Source organism: Mustela putorius, unplaced genomic scaffold, assembly GCF_011764305.1.
Source record: "Mustela putorius furo isolate JIRA1106 unplaced genomic scaffold, ASM1176430v1.1 tig00003836_pilon_pilon_pilon, whole genome shotgun sequence".
Classification (NCBI taxonomy): Eukaryota; Metazoa; Chordata; class Mammalia; order Carnivora; family Mustelidae; genus Mustela; species Mustela putorius.
This window is the reverse complement of record NW_025421989.1, coordinates 28,055,152-28,079,964: the sequence shown is the minus strand read 5'-3', so window position 1 is coordinate 28,079,964 and position 24,813 is coordinate 28,055,152. Positions and strand designations below refer to the sequence as shown.

The following is a 24,813-nucleotide window of genomic DNA, read 5'->3' as shown; positions in this document are numbered from 1 at the left end:
AGCTGACTATAGTATAGTTAAAAGGAAGACAAATTCTACTTTTGTGGGAAAACTAAAGGATACTTGACTAGAAAGAGCTCAAAATATATGATAAGTTGCAATAAGTATGATGTTACAATTAAATTTTCTTACTAATTCTTCATTTTAATTTATTACCATAGAGATAACATAGCATGTGGTTTAAAAAAAAAAAGTGAGACATAGGGGGGTGCTAAGGAAAAAAAAAACCTGAATATGTCTTCATGACCCCAACCCCACCCCATCACGATCCACTTCCTACAAATGCTTACTGTTGGCAACTTCTTTTATTCTTTCTCAGTTTTCATAATTATGTATCTTTATTTCCTGATAATTGGTGTCTGGCAGTAGATGGATTTACTCCTTGATATGAAGCCCACAAATATTATCTCTTAACCCCATCTATTTCTAATTTGATTACTATAATATAATCATTTCATTCTTTTAAAAAATCTCTTAAAGAATTTATTTGAGAGAGAGAGTGCACACAGAGTGAGAAGCAGACTTCCTGATGAGCAGAGAGCCTGATGCAGGGTTTGATCCCAGGACCTTGAGATGATCTGAGCCAAAGGCAGATGCTTGACTGACAGAGCTACCCGGGCACCCCTGATCATTTCATTCTTGAAATTGTTGCCTGCTTTACTTTAAGTGGTCTTGGTGTACCTTGTTTCATCAGGTTTAGACAAGATCTGTTGACTACCATATATAACAGATGACAAATGATCACATTTGCACTTCCTCCTCTTCTCTCCTCGCCACTTTCCATTTTGTTATTATAATATTCTTAGAAAAATGTCTTTGGAGTATAGCTGACATGCAATGTTACATTAGTTTCAGGTGTACAGCATAGTGGTTCAACAACTCTATACATTATGCTATGCCCAACTCAAGTGTATCTACCATCTGTCACGATGCAATGCCATTACAGTATCATTCACTACATTCTCTCTGCTATGCCTTTTATTCCCTTGACTTACTCCTTCTGTGACTGGAAGCCTGTATCTCTCATTCTCTTTCACCCACCCCACCCACCACCCTCCTGTCTTATAGTATTCTTGAATTGACAGTGTCTGTAACATTTATATATGTAGGTTATGGGTGTGTTTGGCATGAGTCTGCAAGTTGAAAATGCATTACTGCTATTTCACAAATATAATTTACTTTAGAACAAAGTAATAGAAGTTAATGTTTAGTAAGTTAATGATATTTTGTAGGCACTTTTCTAATTAAAATATCCCACCTGTTTTTCATGACATAGATACTATATAATTAGCCCCATTGCACATATTGGGAAACTGAGGCACAAACAGGGTGCATTATTTACCTTAGACTATTTGGTTAATATGTGGCAGAGCCAGGATTTGAATTTATAGAGGGCTCTGCTTATTTACTAGGCTATGTTGTCTTCTTCAACTTGTCTGTTTCCTCAAAAGACTGGTGAATTTTGGTTGGCATTCCTATTTATGGATTCAGATTTGGGTCAGTAACTTTCTTCTGCAGTTGGTTAGTCTTATAATTCTTTATGCATTTGGAACTCAGAGTCATTTAAAATGTTAATTAATAATAAATTTTAATGATTTAAAATGTTAATTTTAAGGCTAGAATAGACCACAAAGGCCATTCAGCACATTTTTTTTTCCTTTTTAAAATGAAAACACTGAAGATCAAATAGATAATATGACTTAGATAGCTCCTCACCCGGGTGATTAGTTCATGGCCAAGAGGAGAAGGGCATATAGGGAGAAGGGTTAGAATGAATAAGCAACTCTATTCTTTTTCATCCTACTGATTTAACCTTGTTGATTGTACTACAGGTGAGAAAGCTAGTTTCCCACACTCTCCCACCTATAAACTTTCGCATTTCCCTTGCTGAGAGGTGTAGAAAAGAAGGTAAGGCAGAGGTTGCATAGTGAAGTTAAAACTTTCCCCAAAGAGTCTAGAATTTAATTTGTATTTCTAATAGTCTTACCACTACTAGAGTCAGCTCCCAACTTATACATATTTTAGGTTCTAAAATACTGTTAGCTCTTCCGGGTGACTTGGAGTATAGAGGGCACATTATACTTCCTAAGAAGTAGACACAATTCTGGTAAATTAATCAGGGTAGCTTTAAGGGGGCTTAAGTGGGTAGAAGAAGAATCAATGAAACAAGATGGAATTGGGAGGGAGACAAACCATAAGTGACTCTTAATCTCACAAAACAAACTGAGGGTTGCTGGGGGAGGGGGTTTGGGAGAAGGGGGTGGGGTTATGGACATTGGTGAGGGTATGTGCTTTGGTGAGTGCTGTGAAGTGTGTAAACCTGGTGATTCACAGACCTGTACCCCTGGGGATAAAAATATATGTTTATAAAAAATAAAAAATTAAAAAAAAAGAAAAGGAAATGAGAGTCAAATAAGCAAGTTGTACCTTTATTTTCCATTTTTGAAAAAAGCAGTTAAGACCATCCTTATAATTTCTTTACTTGCAGATCATGAGTTTTTTTTTTAATTTTTTATTTTTTATAAACATATATTTTTATCCCCAGGGGCTTTTTTTTTTTTAAGATTTTATTTATTCATTTGACAGATAGAGATCACAAGTAGGCAGAGAGGCAGGCAGAGAGAGGAAGGGAAGCAGGCTCCTTGCTGAGCAGAAAGCCCCGATGCAGGGCTCCATCCCAGGACCCTGAGATCATGACCTGAGCCAAAGGCAGAGGCTTTAACCCACTGAGCCAGCCAAGCACGCCAATAGTTCATGAGGTCTTAAGCAGGAGTCCATTGACAGAACCAATTGTCCTAAAATTCTGTGTAAGTTATGTGTAAAGATTTGGACAGTTTTGTGTATGGATAAAAGTTTTATAGTGATCATCAGACTCTCAAAGGTATCTGTGATCCAGAAAAGGCAAAAAACCACTAGACTAATGGTTTTCAGTGTTGTTGGGGTAAATTGTAATTCCTTAAATAGCCACTGCCTCTCACAAACTCATCCTAGTTCCCCTTCCTTGGAACAGTATCTCCTGCCCCTTCTAGATACTGAAAATCTCTCAATGGAGCCAGACCTGGGAGGTCTGACTGAACACATTCTGCTTTTTTTCTTCCATAAGAACTTTGATTTTTAAATATCCATACAACTCAGAATATTCTCAAAAACTTCTTAAATCTAAACCCAAACCACCATTTAAGATACCCTTAAGCCTCAAAAAAATATTTCTTGACCTCTTCAAATTTTAGAAAACCTGGTATCTTATTTTCTGTATTTTTCACATCTAGTATTTATTTTAACTTATGATGTGTGCATTTTTTCCTTATAAGGTTTTAAGTCTTTATAGGGTAAGAACTCCCTCTTATGCTTCTTCATGTTTTCTCTATTATCAAGTAAAATGGTATTCATATATTATGTTCTCATCCATTCTCTGGTTGCATGTCAACAAAATTTATCTAGTCAACACATATTTAGTTAACAAATATTTATGGACCTTCTTCTGTGTGTGATGCTGGGTTTCTAGAGGTGAACAAAACTGGTGAAAAAATTATATATTCTGCATTCTAGTGGGGGAAACAGATATATAGACAAGATTAATTAAATATATAAAATATTAAATAGTAGTAAGTGCTGACGAGAAAGAAAGGGATAGGAAATGAGTACGTTGAAGGATTCACCAATAATACGACTTTCAAGGAAAGACACAAAGGAAGTGGAGGAGTGAGCCATGTCCATGTCTGAGGGAAGAGAATTCCAGGCAGAGGGAGCAGCACATGCAAACACAGAAGCTACTAGTCTGTTTGAGGAATATGAGGAGAGAGGCAAGGAATCAAATCTGCAGGTTAACAGGGAGCTAAACCATGTAGGGCCTTGTAGGTCACAGTTAAATCAGTGAATTTTACTCCCTGATAGCAGGGATTTGAGAATTTTATGATGCAACATTTTTTTAAAGATTTTATTTATTTATTTGACAGACAGAGGTCACAAGCAGGCAGAGAGGCAGGCAGAGAGGGAGAGAGGAGGAAGCAGGCTCGCCGCTGAGCAGAGAGCCCGATGTGGGACTCGATCCCAGGACCCTGAGATCATGACCTGAGCTGAAGGCAGAGGCTTAACCCACTGAACCACCCAGGTGCCCCTATGATGAAACATTTTAACACATCACTCTGGCAGCTTTGCTGAGAATAGATTAATAAGAGCAAGGGTGGGAGTGGGGGAGCAGTTGGAAAGTTAATAAATTAAATCATCCATCCAAGATAAAATGGTGGTTTGGATGGAGGTGATGGCTGCAAGGGCAGTGAGAAGCGGTCAAATCCTGAATATATTTCCAAGTTAAGTGTTGTGTGAGAGTGAGAGTCATCAAGTTAGACTCCAATATTTCCATCTGAGCCACTGTGAATTTGAACTTGTCCTTGATCATAGAGAAAAGAAGAGCTATAAGAGAAGGAGGTGGGTTGGGGGAGTGTGATGGGGCTGAAAACCAGAAGCTCAGTTTTGGACACCTGAGTCTTGTGATGAATCTTAAGTGGAGATACCGAACAAGCGGATAAATCTTAAGTCCGGAGTTCAGGGAAGAGGTGTGGGCTAGGCTTATAAAATTGGAAGTTACCAGCAAATTGTTGGCATTCAAATTTCTGAGCCTGGATGGCATAAATATATTTTTGTTGCTTGGCAAGGGAGAATAAATTCTCCTTTGTTTTCTTCAGGATTTTCAAGTAAAATTGTGACCTGTTAAAATGAAAAGCATTGTTGAGGGGTCATGAAGAGGAACACTCAACATGATGGGCATGTGTTGTCAATAAAAAATCAGAAATAAAGTGAATCTCAGGAAATATTGTAAGTTGATTTATATTTTGTCTTTATGTGTGTGCATTTCAGGCCAGACCTGTTTGATTGGAATAGTGTGGTTGGCCAGCAGTCAGCTGCACAGCGACTGGAACATGCATTCAACGTTGCCAAATATCAATTAGGCATAGAGAAACTGCTCGATCCTGAAGGTTGGTACATTTCTGGACTATCACAGTTTTTAGTATAGTTTAATATTTATTGTCTCAGATTTAACATTTCCACAAACTAAGCACAGAAGAGAAACTATGCATTATATATTTTTCTATACCCTGGGTGTATTTAAAATGTTCTTTCACCTTGCAACATATTATGAATTGCCCTATATGATTTTAGTTCTCAAAATACCATTATCCAAAACTAAAGTGTAAATTGAGAAAGAATTCCAAGGCTTTTGAATGTGTATGTCTCAGGGATAAAGCATACTGCATTTGAAGTGTGTTGACTCCAAATAGTTATAAAAAAAAAGTTCATGTTTTGCTTACTCTACCAAGCGATTTGATAGACTAATCAGCTATAATTAATTAGCTACTCTTGCCAGTTTCATTCATATGCTCTATAAAAGGCAACATGGTTTACTGTTTAAATCAGGAAATCTATTCCTGGCACTGCTTCTGTTACATTTTGTCATTCTGGGGGACTTCCTCCATTGGACGGTTATTCATTTTCTGCTTCAGTTGACAAGCAGCACTATATTTATATTTTTATTATATTGCACTTAAGTAAATGTCATCATTATCGCTGGTGCTACATAACTACATACTTTTGAGACACATGGGTTAGATGGATAATGATTCTTGACTTCTGCTTTTCTTCTAACCTATGAGGTACCTTTTTTGTTTGCCAACTTGTTTGACCTTGCAAACTCTGTTCTCACTTTCTTGAGGCTTTCCCATACTCTAAAACCACAATTTGGAGAACCTGTGTCTGTGGAGCTGCTATTTGGGTAGGGTTATGTAACTAAATGGTTTTGGGAATATAGAATCAGTTCTAACTAAGGAGATTGAATGGTGGTAATAGGTCTCCTCAGGAAAACCTCAGAAATAACTCAGAGGATGTTTTTTGAGGGGTTAATTTATCAATCACTAGAATCTAATCCTCTTTGTTGCAAACCTGATTACCTCATCTTATTGACAGCAGATCCATATGGTGACAGTGGTGAGGGGGCATAATTTTAAACTCAAAAGAGGATATATTAATCAAAATGAAAATTCAGTCATTTTAAATGAGATATTTAGCTATGATAAGAACCAGAATACTCACATGTAATTGACTGAAATATTGTTCTTAGTAAGCACATGTACTTGGGAAGGAAAATTATAATAGCACAAATGTATTTCTGAGGTTGAAATCAGATTAAGTTTCATTAGAAATGTTTCTTCTGCTTTAAATAATGCATAATTTAGCACTGACTCCTGTAAACTCTTTGTGTTGCTTCAATAGATGATTAGCATCCCTCCTGCCCTGGTTTAGCTCTAAGAAAGAAATTGTATCACTTAAGGAAGAAATCGTATCAATCATATTTCTTTGTTTTGCAGGATAGGAGAGGGTTGCCTCACTATTGACTCCCATAGTGATTTACATGTTTTTATACTCCATTGAGGTAGAGAAAGGCAAATGTAATGAAAATATAAACTCTGACCTGTAAGGGTAAGAGCCATAGTGTATAGATTTGAAGGATAAGTCTATTTAAATAGTGTTTTATTTTTCATTAAAACCATACATGGTAACCAATTCCCAATAAAATATGGTTTAAAATAGATCTTCATAAAATATGCTTTAAAATAGATCTTATTCTTGTTAAGTGACAAGATGGCCAAAATGGCTTTTGTTCTTAAGTCTTCCTTTGAATCAGTGAAATAGGGACACCGAATAGGTGTCCACTTCATAATCAGAAAGTAGATTGATAAGCATGCAATCAGAAACGGGCAGTTACATGAGTGATGTATTTTATAGCATAAAATAGCCTGATATACCCAATTCTGCACATTTTCCTAAATGGAAAGTATATATTGAAATGTACATCCTCAAGACCATTATAATATCTGAAACAACAATTCAAAATCAACCAAATATAATATGAAATGCAAGCTGATTAGTAGACAGCAAACCACTGGTTATGGTTTCATTTTGCCAGTAAAATCTTCAGTCTGAAAACCCTTTCTGTTCATTGGCTTGCTTCCAATTCAAAGAGCGTTCTGTCTCCTAAAATGGTTTATTACAGTTTATTTATGGCTGTCAGTAGGATGAGGATTCAACATAAATCTTTTATTTTTAAGTATATGTCAGTTCCTGCCAGTGTGTTAATGAAATACCCAAATATGCATCTAGAAATTGTTCAGAATTTTTCTAGAGATGATATCGATGATAATTGAAAGAGAAAAATATTAACTACATCATAAGGATTTTTATTCACTGATTCATTAGTCACAAAAGAAAAGCATTTGTAAGAGTTTAAGACTTAGAACACTCTCGTTGATGTACCTAACATGGGCGATTCATGGACTTCTTTCATTCTCTGTATGGTAATTACCTTTGAGATGTTCCTATTTTTATTTAACCAGATATTGGTTCTTTAGCTTATGCATGATGATGTCAGCTGTTCTCCAAAGCGATTTTTATTTTGTACCTAATATGCTTTTTAGGAGGTTAATAAAACATTTTGCTTTATGTTTGGGAAGGTTTATATTTGGGGGGATTGAAGTGATATTTGGGTTAAGAAATACTTGCCAAAAATGTTTTTAGAATTTTAAACATATGCTTCGCTGATTGGGTTGACTTATAAATTAAAAAGTCATTGAAATATAATTTGGAGGTTTTCATGTCTTGCATATATTGACTTTGGTATGCTTTGTTTGGCTTTAACTGGTGTTTTGAGGCCTGCGGTTTGGTTTTAATAGGAATTGCCTTTTAAAATGAGTAGCTGTAAGCATTAGCATAAGCAATTTCAGGAGCTGTTTCTGCTGTGTTTAAATGTTAACATATGCAAAAATAAGTACTACTAGGGTAAAATTGTTTAATAATTTATGTGTCAAGGTTTATCTCTTTTAAAATATATCCTATTGTGAATTTGGCGATTCATTTTCTATCACGATTTCCCTGTAAGACATGCTTACTACTTGCATTATGGGTTTTATATACCCACAATTATTGTTTGCTTCCTTGAGTTTCAAGAAATTAGTTTGTTTGCCAATCCACACAGCACTTTCTGCATTAAGAGAATGCTTTGTCAGCTTTTTCATGTGAATAACAAAGTGAAGATATTCTTTTTAAAGGAATAAAAAAAATCAGGGATAAAAGTTGTGCTGATTTTAGATATCTTTTGCATGTTACTATTATAAATTATTTCCTTTTGGGATATGCAGTGTGATGTGGAAATGCCCTCACTTATTTACCGGGTTAACTTCAGAATGAAAAAAAAAAAAAAAAAGAATGACAAGAGTCAAATTTGAGGAACACTATGGCTTGGGAGAGGCATTTGTAACCTCAAAATGACATTTACAAGCCAATTAGTTTGGTTTTAATTCACTTCATTTTAACTTCATGAGGATGATGACAGATTGTATTTTCTGCTTGGCTAATCCTTGCATCCCTCTTCAGTTGTTTTTAGAGTCTGCTTTTCCAAGAATAAGCTCTGTCTTGTGGAAAGTTATACTCTTGAAATGAATGGTTTCAGATTTAACTTTGTATCCATGCAGTTTATTAGCCTTTAAAAAATCCAAGGGAATATAGGTGGCATTTGCTGTAAAAGAGAAGAATGCTTTTAAGGCCTCTCTTTTGGGTACCAGTGGTTTGAACAAGCAGTGTTATTTTCTTTCCTCTTTTTTTTTTTTTTAAAGATTTTATTTATTTATTTGACAGAGAGAGCTCACAAGTAGGCAGAGAGGCAGGCAGAGAGAGAGGAGGAAGCAGGCTCCCTGCCGAGCAGAGAGCCCGATGTGGGACTCGATCCCAGGACCCTGAGATCATGACCTGAGCTGAAGGCAGCGGCTTAACCCACTGAGCCACTCAGGCGCCCTTTTTCTTTCCTCTTTGTTCCAGCCATCACATTTTGATTCCCTAGCAACAAGAAATATTAGTAAGCAGTTTACACTACATTAAGACTGAAAGAGGAAGTCCATACACCTCAGAAAGATGTTGTTAACTTAAATAACTGGAACTTTTTATGGACATGCATACTCATTTCATATCAATTGGACTTTTTTTTTTTCCAGAACCCACTATAGAATACCTTTTTATCCCAGAAAATGTAATGAGTTTGGAATATATATTGGTGTTCACCAATATATTGGTGCTCCCTATGTATATGATTTCACCTAGAAATTTTTATTGTAAGTACCTCAGATTCTTTAGAACAAAACTCTCTGCAGTGTAAAATGTTCCTTTTTCCATATATTAAAAAAAAAGTGTTTTAGTAGAACGGGGGTAAAAGGTCATTGCCTTTTTGTTAAGAAAGTAACCTATACAAAATATGTTGTTTTGTGCCTTTTTAAAATTGATTTGTATCTTTATCTCTGGCAGAGAGACTTTTAAGATATCACAAGTTGTTACTATCTAAAACTAAATCCTGAATATCTTTGAAGAACATTTTTTAGTCTAGCTATTCTGTTATGGAAAATGGAAAGTATCATCTTCTGCTTATGTAGATATGATAATAGCAAAATAATGTTCCTATTATGTCAGCAGGAGACCACGTTTTCCAGGATTTCATTTTTAAAGAAACATTAAAATTTGGTCATTAAAACCGAATTATATAATTTAATAGCATTAAATGTAATAATAATGAAAATATTTCCTTAATTTTGAACTTCAGTGGATTGCAGTTGAAATAAGCAAATTAAAAATGGCCTGCTATTAGCGAAAGAATGGGGTACATTAGTAAATTTAGTGTTGCCATCTCATTTACTTAATGTATACTGAGCACAATCTTTTAGCTAAGGAATTTGGGAAACACTGTTAAATAATTTAAATGTATACTTTCATTAGCATTGCTTAGAACAAAGACTAGCATCGGTATCTACTGAGGCTTTAGGAAAGCTGAAGGCCAATGCAAAAGTCCAGAGAACTAGAGCGTATCATGCTTAGCGAAATAAGTCAAGCAGAGAAAGACAACTATCATATGATCTCCCTGATATGAGGAAGTGGTGATGCAACATGGGGGCTTAAGTGGGTAAGAGAAGAATAAATGAAACAAGATGGGATTGGGAGGGAGACAAACCATAAGTGACTCTTAATCTCACAAAACAAACTGAAGGTTGCTGGGGGGAGGGGGTTTGGGAGAAGGGGGTGGGATTATGGACATTGGGGAGGGTATGTGCTTTGGTGAGTGCTGTGAAGTGTGTAAACCTGGTGATTCACAGACCTGTACCCCTGGGGATAAAAATATATGTTTATAAAAAATAAAAAATTAAAAAAAAAAAAAGAGTCACTTATGGTTTGTCTCCCTCCCAATCCCATCTTGTTTCATTTATTCTTCTCATACCCACTTAAGCCTCCATGTTGCATCACCACTTCCTCATATCAGGGAGATCATATGATAGCTGTCTTTCTCTGCTTGACTTACTTCGCTAAGCATGATACGCTCTAGTTCCATCCATGTTGTCGCAAATGGCAAGATTTCATTTCTTTTGATGGCTGCATAGTATTCCATTGTGTATATATACCACATCTTCTTGATCCATTCATCTGTTGATGGACATCTAGGTTCTTTCCATAGTTTGGCTATTGTGGACATTGCTGCTATAAACATTCGGGTGCATGTGCCCCTTTGGATCACTACATTTGTATCTTTAGGGTAAATACCCAATAGTGCAATTGCTGGGTCATAGGGCAGTTCTATTTTCAACATTTTGAGGAAGTGACTCTTAATCTCACAAAACAAACTGAGGGTTGCAGGGGGCAGGGGGGTTGGGAGAAGGGGGTGGGATTATGGACATTGGGGAGGGTGTGTGCTTTGGTGAGTGCTGTGAAGTGATTCACAGACCTGTACCCCTGGGGATAAAAATATATGTTTAAATGGTTGTATCATTAAAAAATAAATAAATAAATGAATAAAAGAAAAAAAAAAAGTCCAGAGAAATGTGATTACCATATTCCTAGCCTCCATATCATTAGAGTAAGCCTACTTATTAGGATATCCTTGACTATTTTTAGGTTTTAGCCCGGACCTTACTCTTTTTGGTACAACTTGTCTTTTCCATGGGCAGACACATTGCATAACTAGCCTTGACAACCCTGTGCCACTTTAATACATTTCAGTTGAAGATGACTTTACCGGAGTATCTGGAGGCATCCTTAGTTTTATCACTGCTACTGTAGAAAAAGAATCTTTAAGGAACAATGAGGCACTACTTCATGCATGAAAGTAATACATAGCAAAATAAGTAAATGGAGACTTTCTACATGGGTGAAAGGTCATCACTAATAGTTAACAAATATTATATTAACATAGAAATGAGGATGCAGATGTTATATTAACATTGTGATATAGTTGGTTATATTAACATTAAGATTTTACTGTTAGAAACTCTTATTTCCTGATGGAAAACCTTTAAATTGCTTGTCACAACAGAAATCCAAAACAAATAAATATGTTAACATTTCCAGTAGCCTGAAAAGTTAACAGTGGCATGTTGGGGGTTGAGGCAGAGAGAGAGAGAGAATGAATGTGAATTTAGTTTCTTTTTGATATAGTGTCTTCTACATTATTCTCAGTACAGATAGCATAGGATACTGAATATTTTCAGGGCAATTTGAACAAATCGGTAGTAAATTGATGTGCTTTTTGTTCTGTTGATTCATTTCAGTCATTTGGATGACTGAAATAATTTGATATAACTGTCCAAAATTCACCCACTTAGGCAACATGGAGACCTCCAAAACATTAAAAACAGTATCTATGTGTGCACATGGCCTGAAGTTACCCTTTATACCAGATTATTTAGCATCTTGTACTAATCTTTCATGTCCTTTTATCACAATTTTTCCTTCTGGAAAACAGCTGATTTATATTTTTTCTCTCTCATAGGAGTTGATTTGTTAAAATGAATATTATTCATTGTTATAGTTAAGTAATGTAGTTTCTCACTTGATTGTGGAATTTAAATAATAAAGTATAATCTAACATGTAATTTAAGATTCGCATTGTGTTAGAGTTTCTATACCAAATTTATTCAGAAGCATTTAAGTATAATCCTTGCCTAGATAGCTGTGAATTTCTTTGCAGTTATTTTACCTGGGTGTTTTCTATCTAAGTGGGAGAATGTAACATCTTAGGCCTATATAGTCACAATAAATTATGTTGAATGATGGATAGGACATCAATAAAATGTTTAAACAGCAAATGCATCCACCACATTCCAGTGCTGAATGATACACAATAGATTTTTGTGAATGGTGTCCCTAGATCACTAAGAGTCCTATAGACTGTTAAGGAAAATGTATTAGACAAATAATTTGTTGCTTCTTTGTTACCGATTTAATCAAACTCAGCTCTGAATTATTAAATGAGATATTAGTGAGTGTTCTATAGTTGATATCTGCATTTCTTATGTGTCACAGAGGTGTATAGTTTTAATCAAAAGCATTTTAAATATTTAGTGACAGAAAATGAGGATAAAATGGCATAAATAGTTTCAAAATTTCTGAGGTTTTTATTAAATCAGTGATAATGTTTGAAAATAAAGCATATGTTGCTTATAGCTGGAACATTTTGGTTCATTTCACTGTCTTCAAAGTAGAATTAACAATGTTTGATAAAAAAGATTTTAGAAGATATCTGAGAACTTGCATTTCTGAAATCCTTAAAACTCAGTATGAGGAAAAGAGATTATAAGGTTAATACACATATTTCCCAATTAAGTAATTTCCCCATATAGAAATTCATGGGCCATTTAATAGCTGGAATATGAAATAAAATATGAGAATGTATTAGTTTAGAAAAATATTTGGGTAAAATAATAATGAATTGGGATCGTGGTTGATTCTACTTAATTCTTATAACAGCATGGTCATTCTTGTAAAAGGAACCAGAAGCTTGATAGTACTCTTATGATTATACTTCAAAAGAATTAAATTAATAATTAAGATAATTAGATACTCCTTGATTTATTGTCTTATGACAAATTTTGGGGGTTAGTGGGTCATATGCTGTCCACTGCAGAGATGAACAAGTTGTTACAGCTATTAAGTGCTTGGGAATGTTACGTATTATTAAAATATCACATGGTTGTTGAAACCCAGCGTCTTTACTTTTCAGAAATAATAAGCTGTTCTGTAGTATCATTTTTGTGAGTTATTTTTTCAATATTGCCGAATAAACTTGCCTCAGACTGAAGCATGGTCACCCTGATAAAGGCTTTTCTAATTTATCAACAATGATATAAACTCAAATATGTAAAGTTGCTTTTGGTAAAATAAATTTATTTTACACAATAATAATAATTTACACAATAATTCCAGGGTAGTTAATCCTTATGGGAAGACTGAATCTTAGGAAGCTTTTCTAAACCCAAGATCACATAGCCAACAGAGAGATGAGCTAGAATCAAATTCAGGTTTATCTCTTCTCTGAGTCCATTTTATTTTCAACAGGAGTGCCCAATAAAATCTCATGGCATAGTTTATGAAAACACTGAAGTTAGAGCAGAGATTCTGATTTCATTGGTCTCTGATGGGTCCATCATACCAACAATTCTTAAGAACTCTTCAGGTGAGACCATCATACAGCCACGGTAGTACTAGCTGCAACAGAACAGTGTTTCCTTTGAGATATACATTTTGAGAGGATAAAATCTGAATCTTTTGTCCCAGAGCTTGTTCAGATGTCTAGCATGTTCTTCCTGAAGAGGTAGCTAAGGCTGCTGTTCAAATCTTTACTTTACTAACAGCCCTGTCCTTATTGAGAAGTGGTTCATCCACCAGTTAAAATAGAAATAGCCTGCTGTCACGTAAGAATGACTACCAAAACCTTTGCTTTAGGATTAAGGGACTTGCCTTATCTCCTGTCCACACAGCTCTCTGTTTCTCCCTTCTTCCTTCTGTTTATTACTTCACAGACGTGTTTGTGTTGGAATGCTGCTCACTTTCAAGCACTGACGCCACCAAAGGGTCCTCTAGGAAAACCTCTGTGTGGAGGTAGTCCTTGACTCTTCATCCTTTTATTTATTTTTCCTTTCTTCTCTTCCTTTCTCCCTTTGATCCTAACCAATACCCTGTGCCCTATCATCAGGGTTTTAGTGACCTCTTTTCCAACCAGTACCTATTTCTTTCACAGGCACAGCTGATAAAGCTGACAGAGCCTCTTATTCCAGAGGAATTTTCAATATTAACTAAAGGATAATGAAAGAAAAAAAAATTAAATGGCAGTAAAATAGGTTTCTTTTTTCAGAATATAAGTTTGTGATCCTATGAATGCATTTAAAAGAAGCAAAGGGCTTTAGTTAACTTCATAATATCTGATATTAATGCCACAAATAGGTTAGCTGTCATCACAAGCCATTTATCTAGGATCAGTTTTGCTAAGCAGCCTGTATTTCAGCCAGATATATGGCTTTTAATGACAGAATACAACAGTCACTGTAGCCTGTAGTGTCACTTTAGTTGTGAGGGGATCAAATTGGCAATTATACTCACAGATGCAATAAAATTTAATCTAATACTACATTTACTTAGCTCTATAGAAAGATAGAAGGCAGGGACTATGCTGGCATGAAATCTTTATGTTGTTGGTGGCCCAGAAGCAACTAAAGTATGCACACGTGCCCTTCATGCAAATGGGGTGCATATGGTGAGGAGATCCTTGGTCACAGCGGACCACTTGCTGTAAAGAAACTGTAGCCTTGTCTTCGCACCAATATTTAATATCATTCTAGTCACAGAAGATGAAGGCCAGTGTGTCACTCCATAGCTCCTGCTCTACCCCACTAGTCTAAAAGTAGTTGTACCTAGCAAACAAAAGAGACACAACACTCCACAATTATCTTCACTCCATAATTATAAGAAAATAAGATTCATTGGTCATTTTTTCCAGGCAAGTTTACATTATTAGCCCTGCCTTGATTTTAACCTTTTATTCATAGAGATAAATAACCTTGGGATGAAATCCTGTTTTGCCTTTATTTATTTTTGTCTTATTTATTTATTTGAGAGAGAGAGAGAGAGCAGGGGGAGGGGCAGAGGGAGAGAATCCCAATCAGACTTCCTCCTCAGTAGGGATCCTGATGCAGGGTTTGATCCCAAGACTCCCCGGGATCATGACCTGAGCTGAAGGTGGATGCCCAACTAACTGAGCCACCAGGAGCCCCCTGTTTTGCTTTTAATTAGTTAAATGGCACGGGGAAATATTCTGAGCCTCTGTTTTGCTCATGTTCAAAGTAGAGTCACTTATATCTATCCCATACCTCATACCTCATACATAATCGTTACTTCGAGGATTCAGTAACACCTATCAAGTATTGAGCTTCTAATATGCCTTCAGAAACAGTAGCTAAAACATATGTCAAGTGCCTGGAATACTGCAGAAATTAAATGTTATTTCCCTTTCTATTCTATAAATTATCTTAATTAGAGGGAGCTGATCTTTCTAATTATCTTGCTTGCACATGGGATAAATGCTGACTCTCTTAAATAATTTCCCATTTAAAATCTTACTGTTCTCCCTGTGACCTTCCAACTTTTTACAGTTTCCTGATCTGAGGCATATTGCTGGTTCACAGCTGGATTTCTGGGTGGTAGTCCTTGACATTATTAAGCTCCAGAGTACAATACTCCACTATAGACTCGAATTACACACATGCGTGCACACACACACACACACACACACACACACACACAGAGTCACAGTTTACTGAAGATTTCTAACAAGTCTCCTGAATGCTGGTTTATAATTATAATACCTTATTCTTATAACTGTCATAGTATTTGTGAGACACTAATGAGCACACTTGTGAAAATATAAGGAGTTTTCTTCTGCAACCATAACTTTATTTAACATTGTGTGGGTGGTTGAACTGGTTCCCCAAAATTTCAGAAAATTTCTTATCTTCTGAAACCAAGAGTAGCATTTGTACAGAAATGTCGATGTGATTTTGTGTAATATTTACTGAAAATTTATAAGCACTGGGCACAGTAATTAACACTTTATAGGTATAAATTCATTTTATCCCCACAACAGCCCTAGGGCCTGAACACTATTACTATGGCTGTTTATAACTAAAGAGTTTAAGTAACTTGCCCACGTCCCTTAGCTAGTGAGTTGAAGTTGAGATTTCCTGCTTATAGCTACTACAGAAAATAATTGTACTACAGAATATTTCTGTCCTCTTCCCTAAAGGTTTTCCTTTGCACTGATTGAAAAGTTACTTACTTTATTACAAGGCTAATTGTGTTTGTTTTAAAATGGATGGGCATCAATCCATTGATTCCAAATGTACTGGAAACAACTGCAAAAGTCACACAAACCAGAGCTAGACAAAGAGAGACACTGTATTCTTTTTACCACAATGTCTCCATCAGAGAATAAATAATCAAAGTGGAAAGGTGTTTACAAATCTTGCAAGTTTGGGATCCTATCCAAGTCACACTAAAGTTATCAAAAGGAAATAATAACCAGCTATGAATATATTCCCTTCTATTGTCTTTCTTGGTTAATTCCAGAAATACAAAGAGATGGCAAAGACTTCATGTAAGGTATGCCAAACTATCTCACTTGCTCATGTATTTGCTCAATCAGCTTGTGATGTGAACATCTCTTAAGTAGATGCAAATGTCTAGTATATGGATTAACAAAAATAAATAAATAAAATAGAGAGAGAAGGTTATTATCTTAACAAGGACTAAGTAAAAAGGTACGTTTTACCTAGGCCTGAATGTATAAGTTTCTCTGTATGGCACATTTCTTTGCATGGATTTTTTTTTTTTTTAAATTTGGGCCAATTGAGAATTTGGGTCTGTAGAGAATCTCTTGGGTAAGTGAACACCTTGGAAAACTCTTTAAAAACTGTTCCATTGAGGGCACCTGGGTGGCTGAGTTGGTTAAAAGGTTGTCTCTTGATTTTGGTTCAGGTCATGATCTCAGGGTTGTGAAATCAAGCCCGATGTGTGGCTCTGTGCTCAGTGCGAGTCTGCTTGGGATTCTCTTTCTTCCTCTCCCTCTGCCTTCCTCCGGGCTTGTGCACATTCTCTCTGTGTGTGTGTCTTTCTTTTTCAAAAATAAATAAAATCTTAAAACCCTGTTTCATTAATATTTTATCAGTAGAGACACTTTAGGTGAAAGCATTCCAAGTGGAATGAATATACACACACCTCAGGGAAAGCAGATCTTTTGAGATCTCTGAGGAACCTTTTCAGTTTACTTAAAATTAGTGCTATTCAGGGGTGCCTGGCTGGCTCCGTCAATAGAGCATACAGATCTTGATCTCAGGTCATGAGTTTGAGCTCCATGTTGGGTGTAGAGGTTAGTTTGAAAAATGATTACAAAATTAATACTATCCATTGGGCAGAAGAACATTGGGGAAGACCTTGGTAAATGTACCTCATGTCACCTAAAGCATAAGAGTTGACTATGATACTGTTATTGTTGTTAAAGGGAGTCCAAGAGATAACAGGAGATAGAGAGGGACTAGTCTAGAAAATAGGGATCTTTGAGCACTTAGGTATTTAGAGAAAGTTGGTACAGGAGCCAAGTTTAAAAAGGCTAAACCTAAGGGGAAATCCTACCCATTTCCAAATTTAATGAATAAATATAAAGATAAGATTTAAGCTCCCACATAAAAATTAAATAACTGCATGCAATTTCCTCTGTAGTATTTATTAGAGTTCCACTTTTTCTTCCATAAAAGCATATAAGCACTGCATGTGAAAAATAAGAAAAAATAAATCACAAAATACAAAATATTAAGGAACTAGGAGATAAGAAATTAATCTTTAAATTTTTATAGCTTAAGTTAATTTGCTTGTTTAAAATATTAGTTGTAGCAAGATTTCAGTAAGATTTGATTTGAATTTTCTATTAAATGATAGTATCTGTGTATTCATAGTAAGTGGAAACATATTTTAAGCAAAAAAAAAAAAAATGGCAGAATGAAAGAAGATAACTTCTCTCTTCTTCTTCATTTTAATCTTAATATATACCAGTGGAGAAAATGGCAGTCTGAGGTAACTGGTGCTTGAAAGAATGTTCTCATTTGTTTAAGGTAATCTTTCTTCAGTTTGATCAAGAGGCACTGAATAGCCATAATATTTCTGAGAACTCCAATCTTGCAGAAGGAATGGAAACTTTTAAAATTAGAATTTATTATCAGAACCTAAACATTGGTTACTTAGATAAGCCAAATTCCATCATTATTATAGAGTAGTATTATTTTAGCTAATGTGTCTTTTACTGAATAGAATGCATATAGACTATACCCCCCCCCCGCCAAAAAAAAGAATTTGTAGAGCACAAATGTTAGACAGGTGGCTAGATACACTTTGAGTGTTTTTTTCCAGTGGGTGTGTGTGTATGGGGGCCTTTAACCACACCAGTAATAACCCAGAAAATTTTTAGCTCCTACTTCTAATTCTGTTATTGTAATTTGTTTCAGACACTTAAAAAAGCTTTTTAAATTTATTTGCCTCAGGGTCATTATTTTATGAAGTATAAATTCATTTTTAATTCATCAAGCACCTATTGATTGACAACTTTATGTTAAGAAAAAGTGTTCTCTACTTCAAACACATCAAAAAGAAAAAGACGTAGTCTTCCAAGGAATCGACAATTTAGTATCAGCCAACAAGCTAGTACTTGGATAACTATTGTTCATGACAAAATGTGATCTGATCCCCACAAATTAATTAACCTAGAAGCGTTTCCCCTTCTAGTCAAAGACCAACAGTTTATGCCAAGCGAAAATGTGGATGTGTCATAATCTTTTAGATGTTAAATAAACCAAACCGTCTGGTCTGTATGGTTGTCCTTACTCTGCTCCCCTAATTTTATTCACAGGACTTAAATACATAAATCTATATATAGTGAAGGGGATTCGGAGCAGGTAGCTAACCTGCTATTCTATTTTCTTATTTCTTTCAAAATCCATTGATTTCTTAAATAATAAATTTCTTTAAATAATAAATAATTCTTTAAATAAATATTTCTTAAATAATATTTAAATAATATTTCTTAAATAAATATTTCTTTAAATAATAAATTTCTTTAAATAATAAATATATCCATTGATTTCTTAAATAATAAATTTCATCACCATTTTCAATAAGCTTAGTAGTCATTGCTTTCTTTTTAACGTATGTGATTTCTAATAAAAAGTTCTGGATTTTTTCATTCAGCTTTAAAGGTATTCTTTGGAACAATAGTCATTGTAAATCCACACATGTGCACATACACACAGATATACATAGGTTTGAATAGTACATTTTTTAAAAAGATTTTATTTATTCGAGAGAGAGGGCAAGTGGAGGGGAGAGGTGGAGTGAGAGGGAGAAGCAGTCTCCCCACTGAGCAGGGAGCCCACCTGATGCTCCATGCCAGGATGCTGGGATCATGACCTGAGCTGAAGGCAGACGCTTAACCCACTGAGCCACTCAGGCGCCCCTGAATAGTGCATTTTTAAGTTAAACCTAGTACAATAAATCACCTCCAACACGAGAAAAAGCTCCTTAAACTATTTTAAGTGAACATTTACAAGAGAAATTGGCCTGTAATACACCTCAGGTTCTTAACCTTTTTGAGAGCTATAGAAAAGCTGCTTCTCTATAACGATAACATATATTGCCAATAAAATATATAAGGGAGGACATCTACTTGTAAAACTCAGAAAACGATTTAGTAGGAACAGTTGTTTTATTAGCCTTCTGCTCTTTAATGACTGAAACCATCCTGGGGCTATTTAAAAAATGATTTAATTTGTCCTCCAAACACATGGATGAGTTCAGGGTGTTTCTTTTTCTCCCATGAATCAACCACGTCTGCATTGACTTTAAAGGAATGGATCAGGAAGCTTTGTAGTAATAAATCAGTCTTTTAAATTACCTTAAGCTAGTAATTTAAACAGCTCTAAACATAGAGAAAATGAAGTATTAGAGCTATTTATAATAAAATATCCCATCAATTTATTGCCTTGAAATTTAAGGTCGTTTCAAATGTAATTTTAATGTAAACCATATCTGAGTATAAACCGTATCGGAAATTCTTAGGCAGCTATTCTGTGTCATTAGCTTATACTTCTCAACAGAGTGATCATTTGAACAAATGTCTTCATCGAGATAGCCTCTTCCAGTTGTCCCTTGACTGGTCAGTGATGCCATCATCTATTCACTCAGTTGCTCAAAGCAGAACCTGCATATCATTCTTGATTCCCCAATCTCTGTCAGCCTGAACTTTAACTCCATCACAGTGCCTTGTGGGTTATCCTTTCAGAGCCTCTTTGTACGTCTTTGATATCTCTCCACCTTTACAGCCACCACCCTAGTTCAAGCCATTCTCATCTCTTTCCTGGACCACAGGAAGAGTTGCTAACTGCTGGCCCTGCTCTGTTCTGGCTTTACCCCCAGTCCCTTTTGTACACAGTATCCCAAGTGATACTACACTATTCAGGCCCAGAAACTTGCTGTTCTGACAGTCTGGAATGCTTTTCTTTCATCTGCCCTTCACAGCTGAATAAACTGAGCCCCCCAAAGATTACGCACTTTGGAAGTTTAAGCAGGATCAAAATAGCATGTTTCTTTGGTCCTAGATCCATGTTCAAATCATTCTTAGTCTTTTGTTTTAAATTTGCCTTGATGTTATTTCGTATTATGCACATTGCATTTGAAGTCAGCCTTTTTGCTTTGCTGTTCTCCTGGTTTTTAATCAGAATATATAATGCGTATGTGAGAAAAGAAATATTTTTCATTAATAACTGCTAAAGGAGAGCATGGCCTGTGAATTTATTTGTCTTCTATTTAAGGTACCTTAGAAAAATGATCATTTTCATGATTTTCATTAGAATATGTCCAGAATTGGTTTTTACTCTGGAAAAAAATTACCATGTTGCTATTTAATATTTAGATCAAACCGGAATTCAGCACATGACACTAATAACTTCCTAACTTTCTTTTTGGGAGCGCACGTGAATAGTGACAGTATTAAGATATCAATTAAGGTATCTTGCTATTCTCTCAGGAGAATACCATACACTTGGGGAATAAAGAAAAAGTAGAGCAGACATATATAATTTTGTTACTTTCAAGAATGGTTCAGGTGATCTTTTCCCATATCTTAAAATTGTCAGTGTGTGTTTCTGTCTGTATTTTAGTTTGATCTCTGATTTAGGTGAAGTAAGCAGTAGTAGTGCCTTATTGTGTGTGTGTGTGTGTGTGTGTGTGTGTGTATGTACGTATGTACACTTATGGGGCAATCCCACTGATGCATGGAGAGATAGAATAAGAGAAGCAAGGCAGGTACATACACACCGGAAATTTGATTACACAATAGAGGACTGACACATTCCAAAGAATTAGGAAGACAAGGAGGACTGGGGTAGCTAGGAGCAAATTGGTGCCACAGTTTATTCTCCATATAATCACATGATGCATCCTTATTTAGTACCTACAGTATTCCAAGTATATTTGAGTTACATATATGGACCTAAGAATAAGGCATCACTCTATTAGAATATGCTATGCAAGAATCATTGATTTTTGTCTTCAAAATCTGTTCCATTGCTGATGGTTTTCTGGCTTTTTTTTTTTTTTTTCATACCAAAGTAAACAAGAACATTGACCTTCTCTTGTTTAACCTTTTGTCAGTGATATACAATGTAATGTCAAACTCCTTAGCTCTCTAGGAAGAATTAATTCCGATTTATATTCTGGTGGAGTTTGTTCCTACTGTATACTGCTGGTTTATCTTAATACTGTTGGTAGTTGTAGACTTGTCCAGCCAACTCACAGATGGTGACTTCCTCGTGTGCAGGACTCATTCATGTTCACAGATGAACTCCAGGAGCCTCAGAGAGCGTCTTCTTTTTAGCTGGGTGCACAATAAATGTTTGTTGAAGGCGTGATGGAGGGAAGCCTGGTAATGTGTACAAAGACTAATTCAGGATTTTAGAGTTCTAAGCAGGCTTGATCATATAAGCTGTCATCAGGCCGATAGGTTAAATTCACTGATGAATACCGGGAATTCATAATATTAAGAAGTGACTGAATGGTCAGTATCTCAGTATTGGAGTTGTTCTGCCCCACATGTTGCTTCTTCTCATTGGCTCTTTAACTGTCTGTTTAAGCTGGAAAAATTCTTCCTGATGATTTTCATTGAAATAAAAGAATACTGGCAAAGGTGATCTTAAAAGTTAAGATACTACATGTGCTAAATTGAAGACCTTAGCTTTGATTTACAAGAAGCTGCTTGCTGGTCTTAAGAAATAGTAAAATAATTTATTGCTAAACTAAATGATAATCATATTCAGTATTGTGGGATAACCTATTATAACAAATCAAGTTTATCTGCAAAGAAATAATAGCACATCTCACAGAAGGGATTAAGTGATTGTCTGTGGTAGAGAAGTTGAAAGCGATAAGGATTAAAGAAAGATAGAGATAGCGATAATATGAGAATAAGAATGTTGCTGGAATACTTTCTATGTGGATCATATAATTTTATAAAAATCCTTTTAGTAATTTCTATAATAAAGATTATTCCAATTAGAAATGTAAAACACATTTTTGTCTCATTGGATTTTATTATTACTGTGTACACTTAAAACAACACACACCACATTACTTTTTAGGTCTGTGCATACACTCTGAGGAGAGAGCTATATAAATATACAGATCATGATTTATATGAAAAAAATTATGTGGTGCTTGGAAAGGAGAAGATAACATTACAAGCAATTTTTTAGATAAAATATAAGTGACCACATATTTAAACTGAAATACAAATTGAGATGTGTAATTATAATTGAAATGTTTTCTCACAACTTTGTTTGAATGGGAGATAAATAATCTATGAAATCTGTGAATAATTTTATTTCAGAAGGTAACTTTAAAAAATGTCAAAAGTCTCATGATAAAAAAAAAAGATACTTGAGTATGTAGATCATTTGTTAAAGATTTTTAAAATCCCATGGAAAGGGAATATGCAACAAAAAACAGCAAAGGCTGCAGCTATCAAATAATCTGTATGAAGAACACAGTGGCAAATGAATACAGATGTTATGTGTCACTATGTCTGAACAATATTCTTCATGGTTCCCAACCGATAGTGATTTCCTTGTGTGAAGTTACATCAATAATGAGTGAAGAGGAATAGGACGACTTTCATTTGGAACTTACTGAGCTGCTGTGCCACCTATGAGTGGAATAATAAAATAATTACTATATCACTGATTGGTTTAACATATCTATTTAAATTCAGTCAAATTTACTACAATAGCCATTTAACAAAAATAATTGGTGACTGTAAAGATATTGAATATATAGGGACGTTAGCACAGAATTTCATCACAGACCAAGTGAAAACCAGGTTACTAAATGAGTTTTATTTTTGAGTCTGAAGGTTTAAGCCTCTTTGTGGTCAGTAGAATAGTGGCTTCCCAAAGATGTCCATGTCCTAATCCCTGGAACCTATGAATATAGTCTGTTACATGACAATGAAGAATTAAGGTGGCAGATGGAATTAAGTTTGTTAATTAAGCAGACTTTAGAATAGGGAGATTTTCTGGATTATCTGAATGGGCCCTATGCAGTCCTGTAGATACTTAAAAGCAGAAGAGAGAAGCAGAAGAGTAGGTCAGAGTAATGCACTTTGAGAAAGATTACAGCCTTGGGGCACCTGGGTGGCTCAGTCGGTTAAGCGTCTCTCTGCCTTAGGATAAGGTCATGATCTCCAGGTCCTGGGATGGAGCCCAATGTCAGGCTCCCAGCTCAGTGGGGAGTCTGCTTCTCCCTCTTCCTCTGCCTCTCCCCCTCCTCCTTCTCTCTTTTGCTCTCTCTCAAATAAGTGAATAAAATCTTAAAAAACAAAAACAAAAACCGAAAAATTATACTCTCTGTTGCTAGCTTTGATGGTGTAGGAAGAGGCCAGTGGGCCAAGGGATATGGGAGTCCTCTGAGAGCTAGAAGAGGCAAAGAAAGTGTCTCACTCCTAGAGCCTTCAGAGAACAGCTGCCTTGTGGACGCTTGATTTAGCGTCTTGAGAACCAGGCAGACTAAACTACTTAATTATAAGAGAATATATTTCTGTTGTTTTAACCCATGAACTTTTTGGGAATTTGTTAAAGCAGCATTTGAAAATTAATCTGGCTTCCTTAGGGTTTTCTGCTGTCCAAATCTTGGCTTAGCTTGTTTATTGTGCTACCCATCTAGTTTTGGGGCCAGCTGAACTCCCCTCAATGGGAGTCATCCAGCAGTGCTCACCTCCCTAAGACTTAAATCACAGGAGGTAGCAAGACAGAAGCTTTTCTCCTCACTCTAGACCTTATTTATTTTGCCAAAATCCACTATTTTTTAAGATTTTATTTATTTATTTGACAGAGAGAAACACAGTGAAAGAGGGAACATAAGCAGGGGGAGTGGGAGAGGGAGAAGCAGGCTCCCCACTGAGCAGGGAACCAGATGTGGGGCTGGATCCCAGGGCCCTGGGATCATGACCTGAGCTGAAGACAGATGGTTAATGGCTGAGCCACCCAGGTGCCCCTAAAATCTACTATTTTGAAGGATGATTGGCACTTAGATTTATTACTCTCTCCTGGGGAAACTATTCTGCATCTCTGAGCTGATAGTATCCTATGACAATTGTATCAATGTGCAATAGTCATTATAGCCCATATATTCTGGATTATTCAATTTTTATTAGCAGCATCAACTCCCTGACCTATGTTGGATTACATCAAACCCAAGTCTTATCCAAAATCTTTTTTCGTAGTAATGGTCAGATGCAGATTTCCTTCCAGAATGCTCACTGGCGTCACTTTTTGTATTCTTACACAGTCATGCACACATACATGGCTG

The 24,813-nt window shown here is 35.7% G+C and overlaps 1 protein-coding gene across 3 annotated transcripts in view; it reads left to right on the top strand.

Moving 5' to 3' along the window:
- DMD (dystrophin) overlaps positions 1-24,813 on the top strand; it is a 2,119,021-nt gene that overhangs the window by 412,279 nt on the left and 1,681,929 nt on the right. For all 3 annotated transcript variants that reach the window (XM_045089435.1, XM_045089434.1, XM_045089436.1), the window contains exon 7: positions 4,858-4,976. In XM_045089435.1, the coding sequence (XP_044945370.1) occupies positions 4,858-4,976 (119 nt within the window). The remainder of the gene's footprint in view (positions 1-4,857; positions 4,977-24,813) is intronic.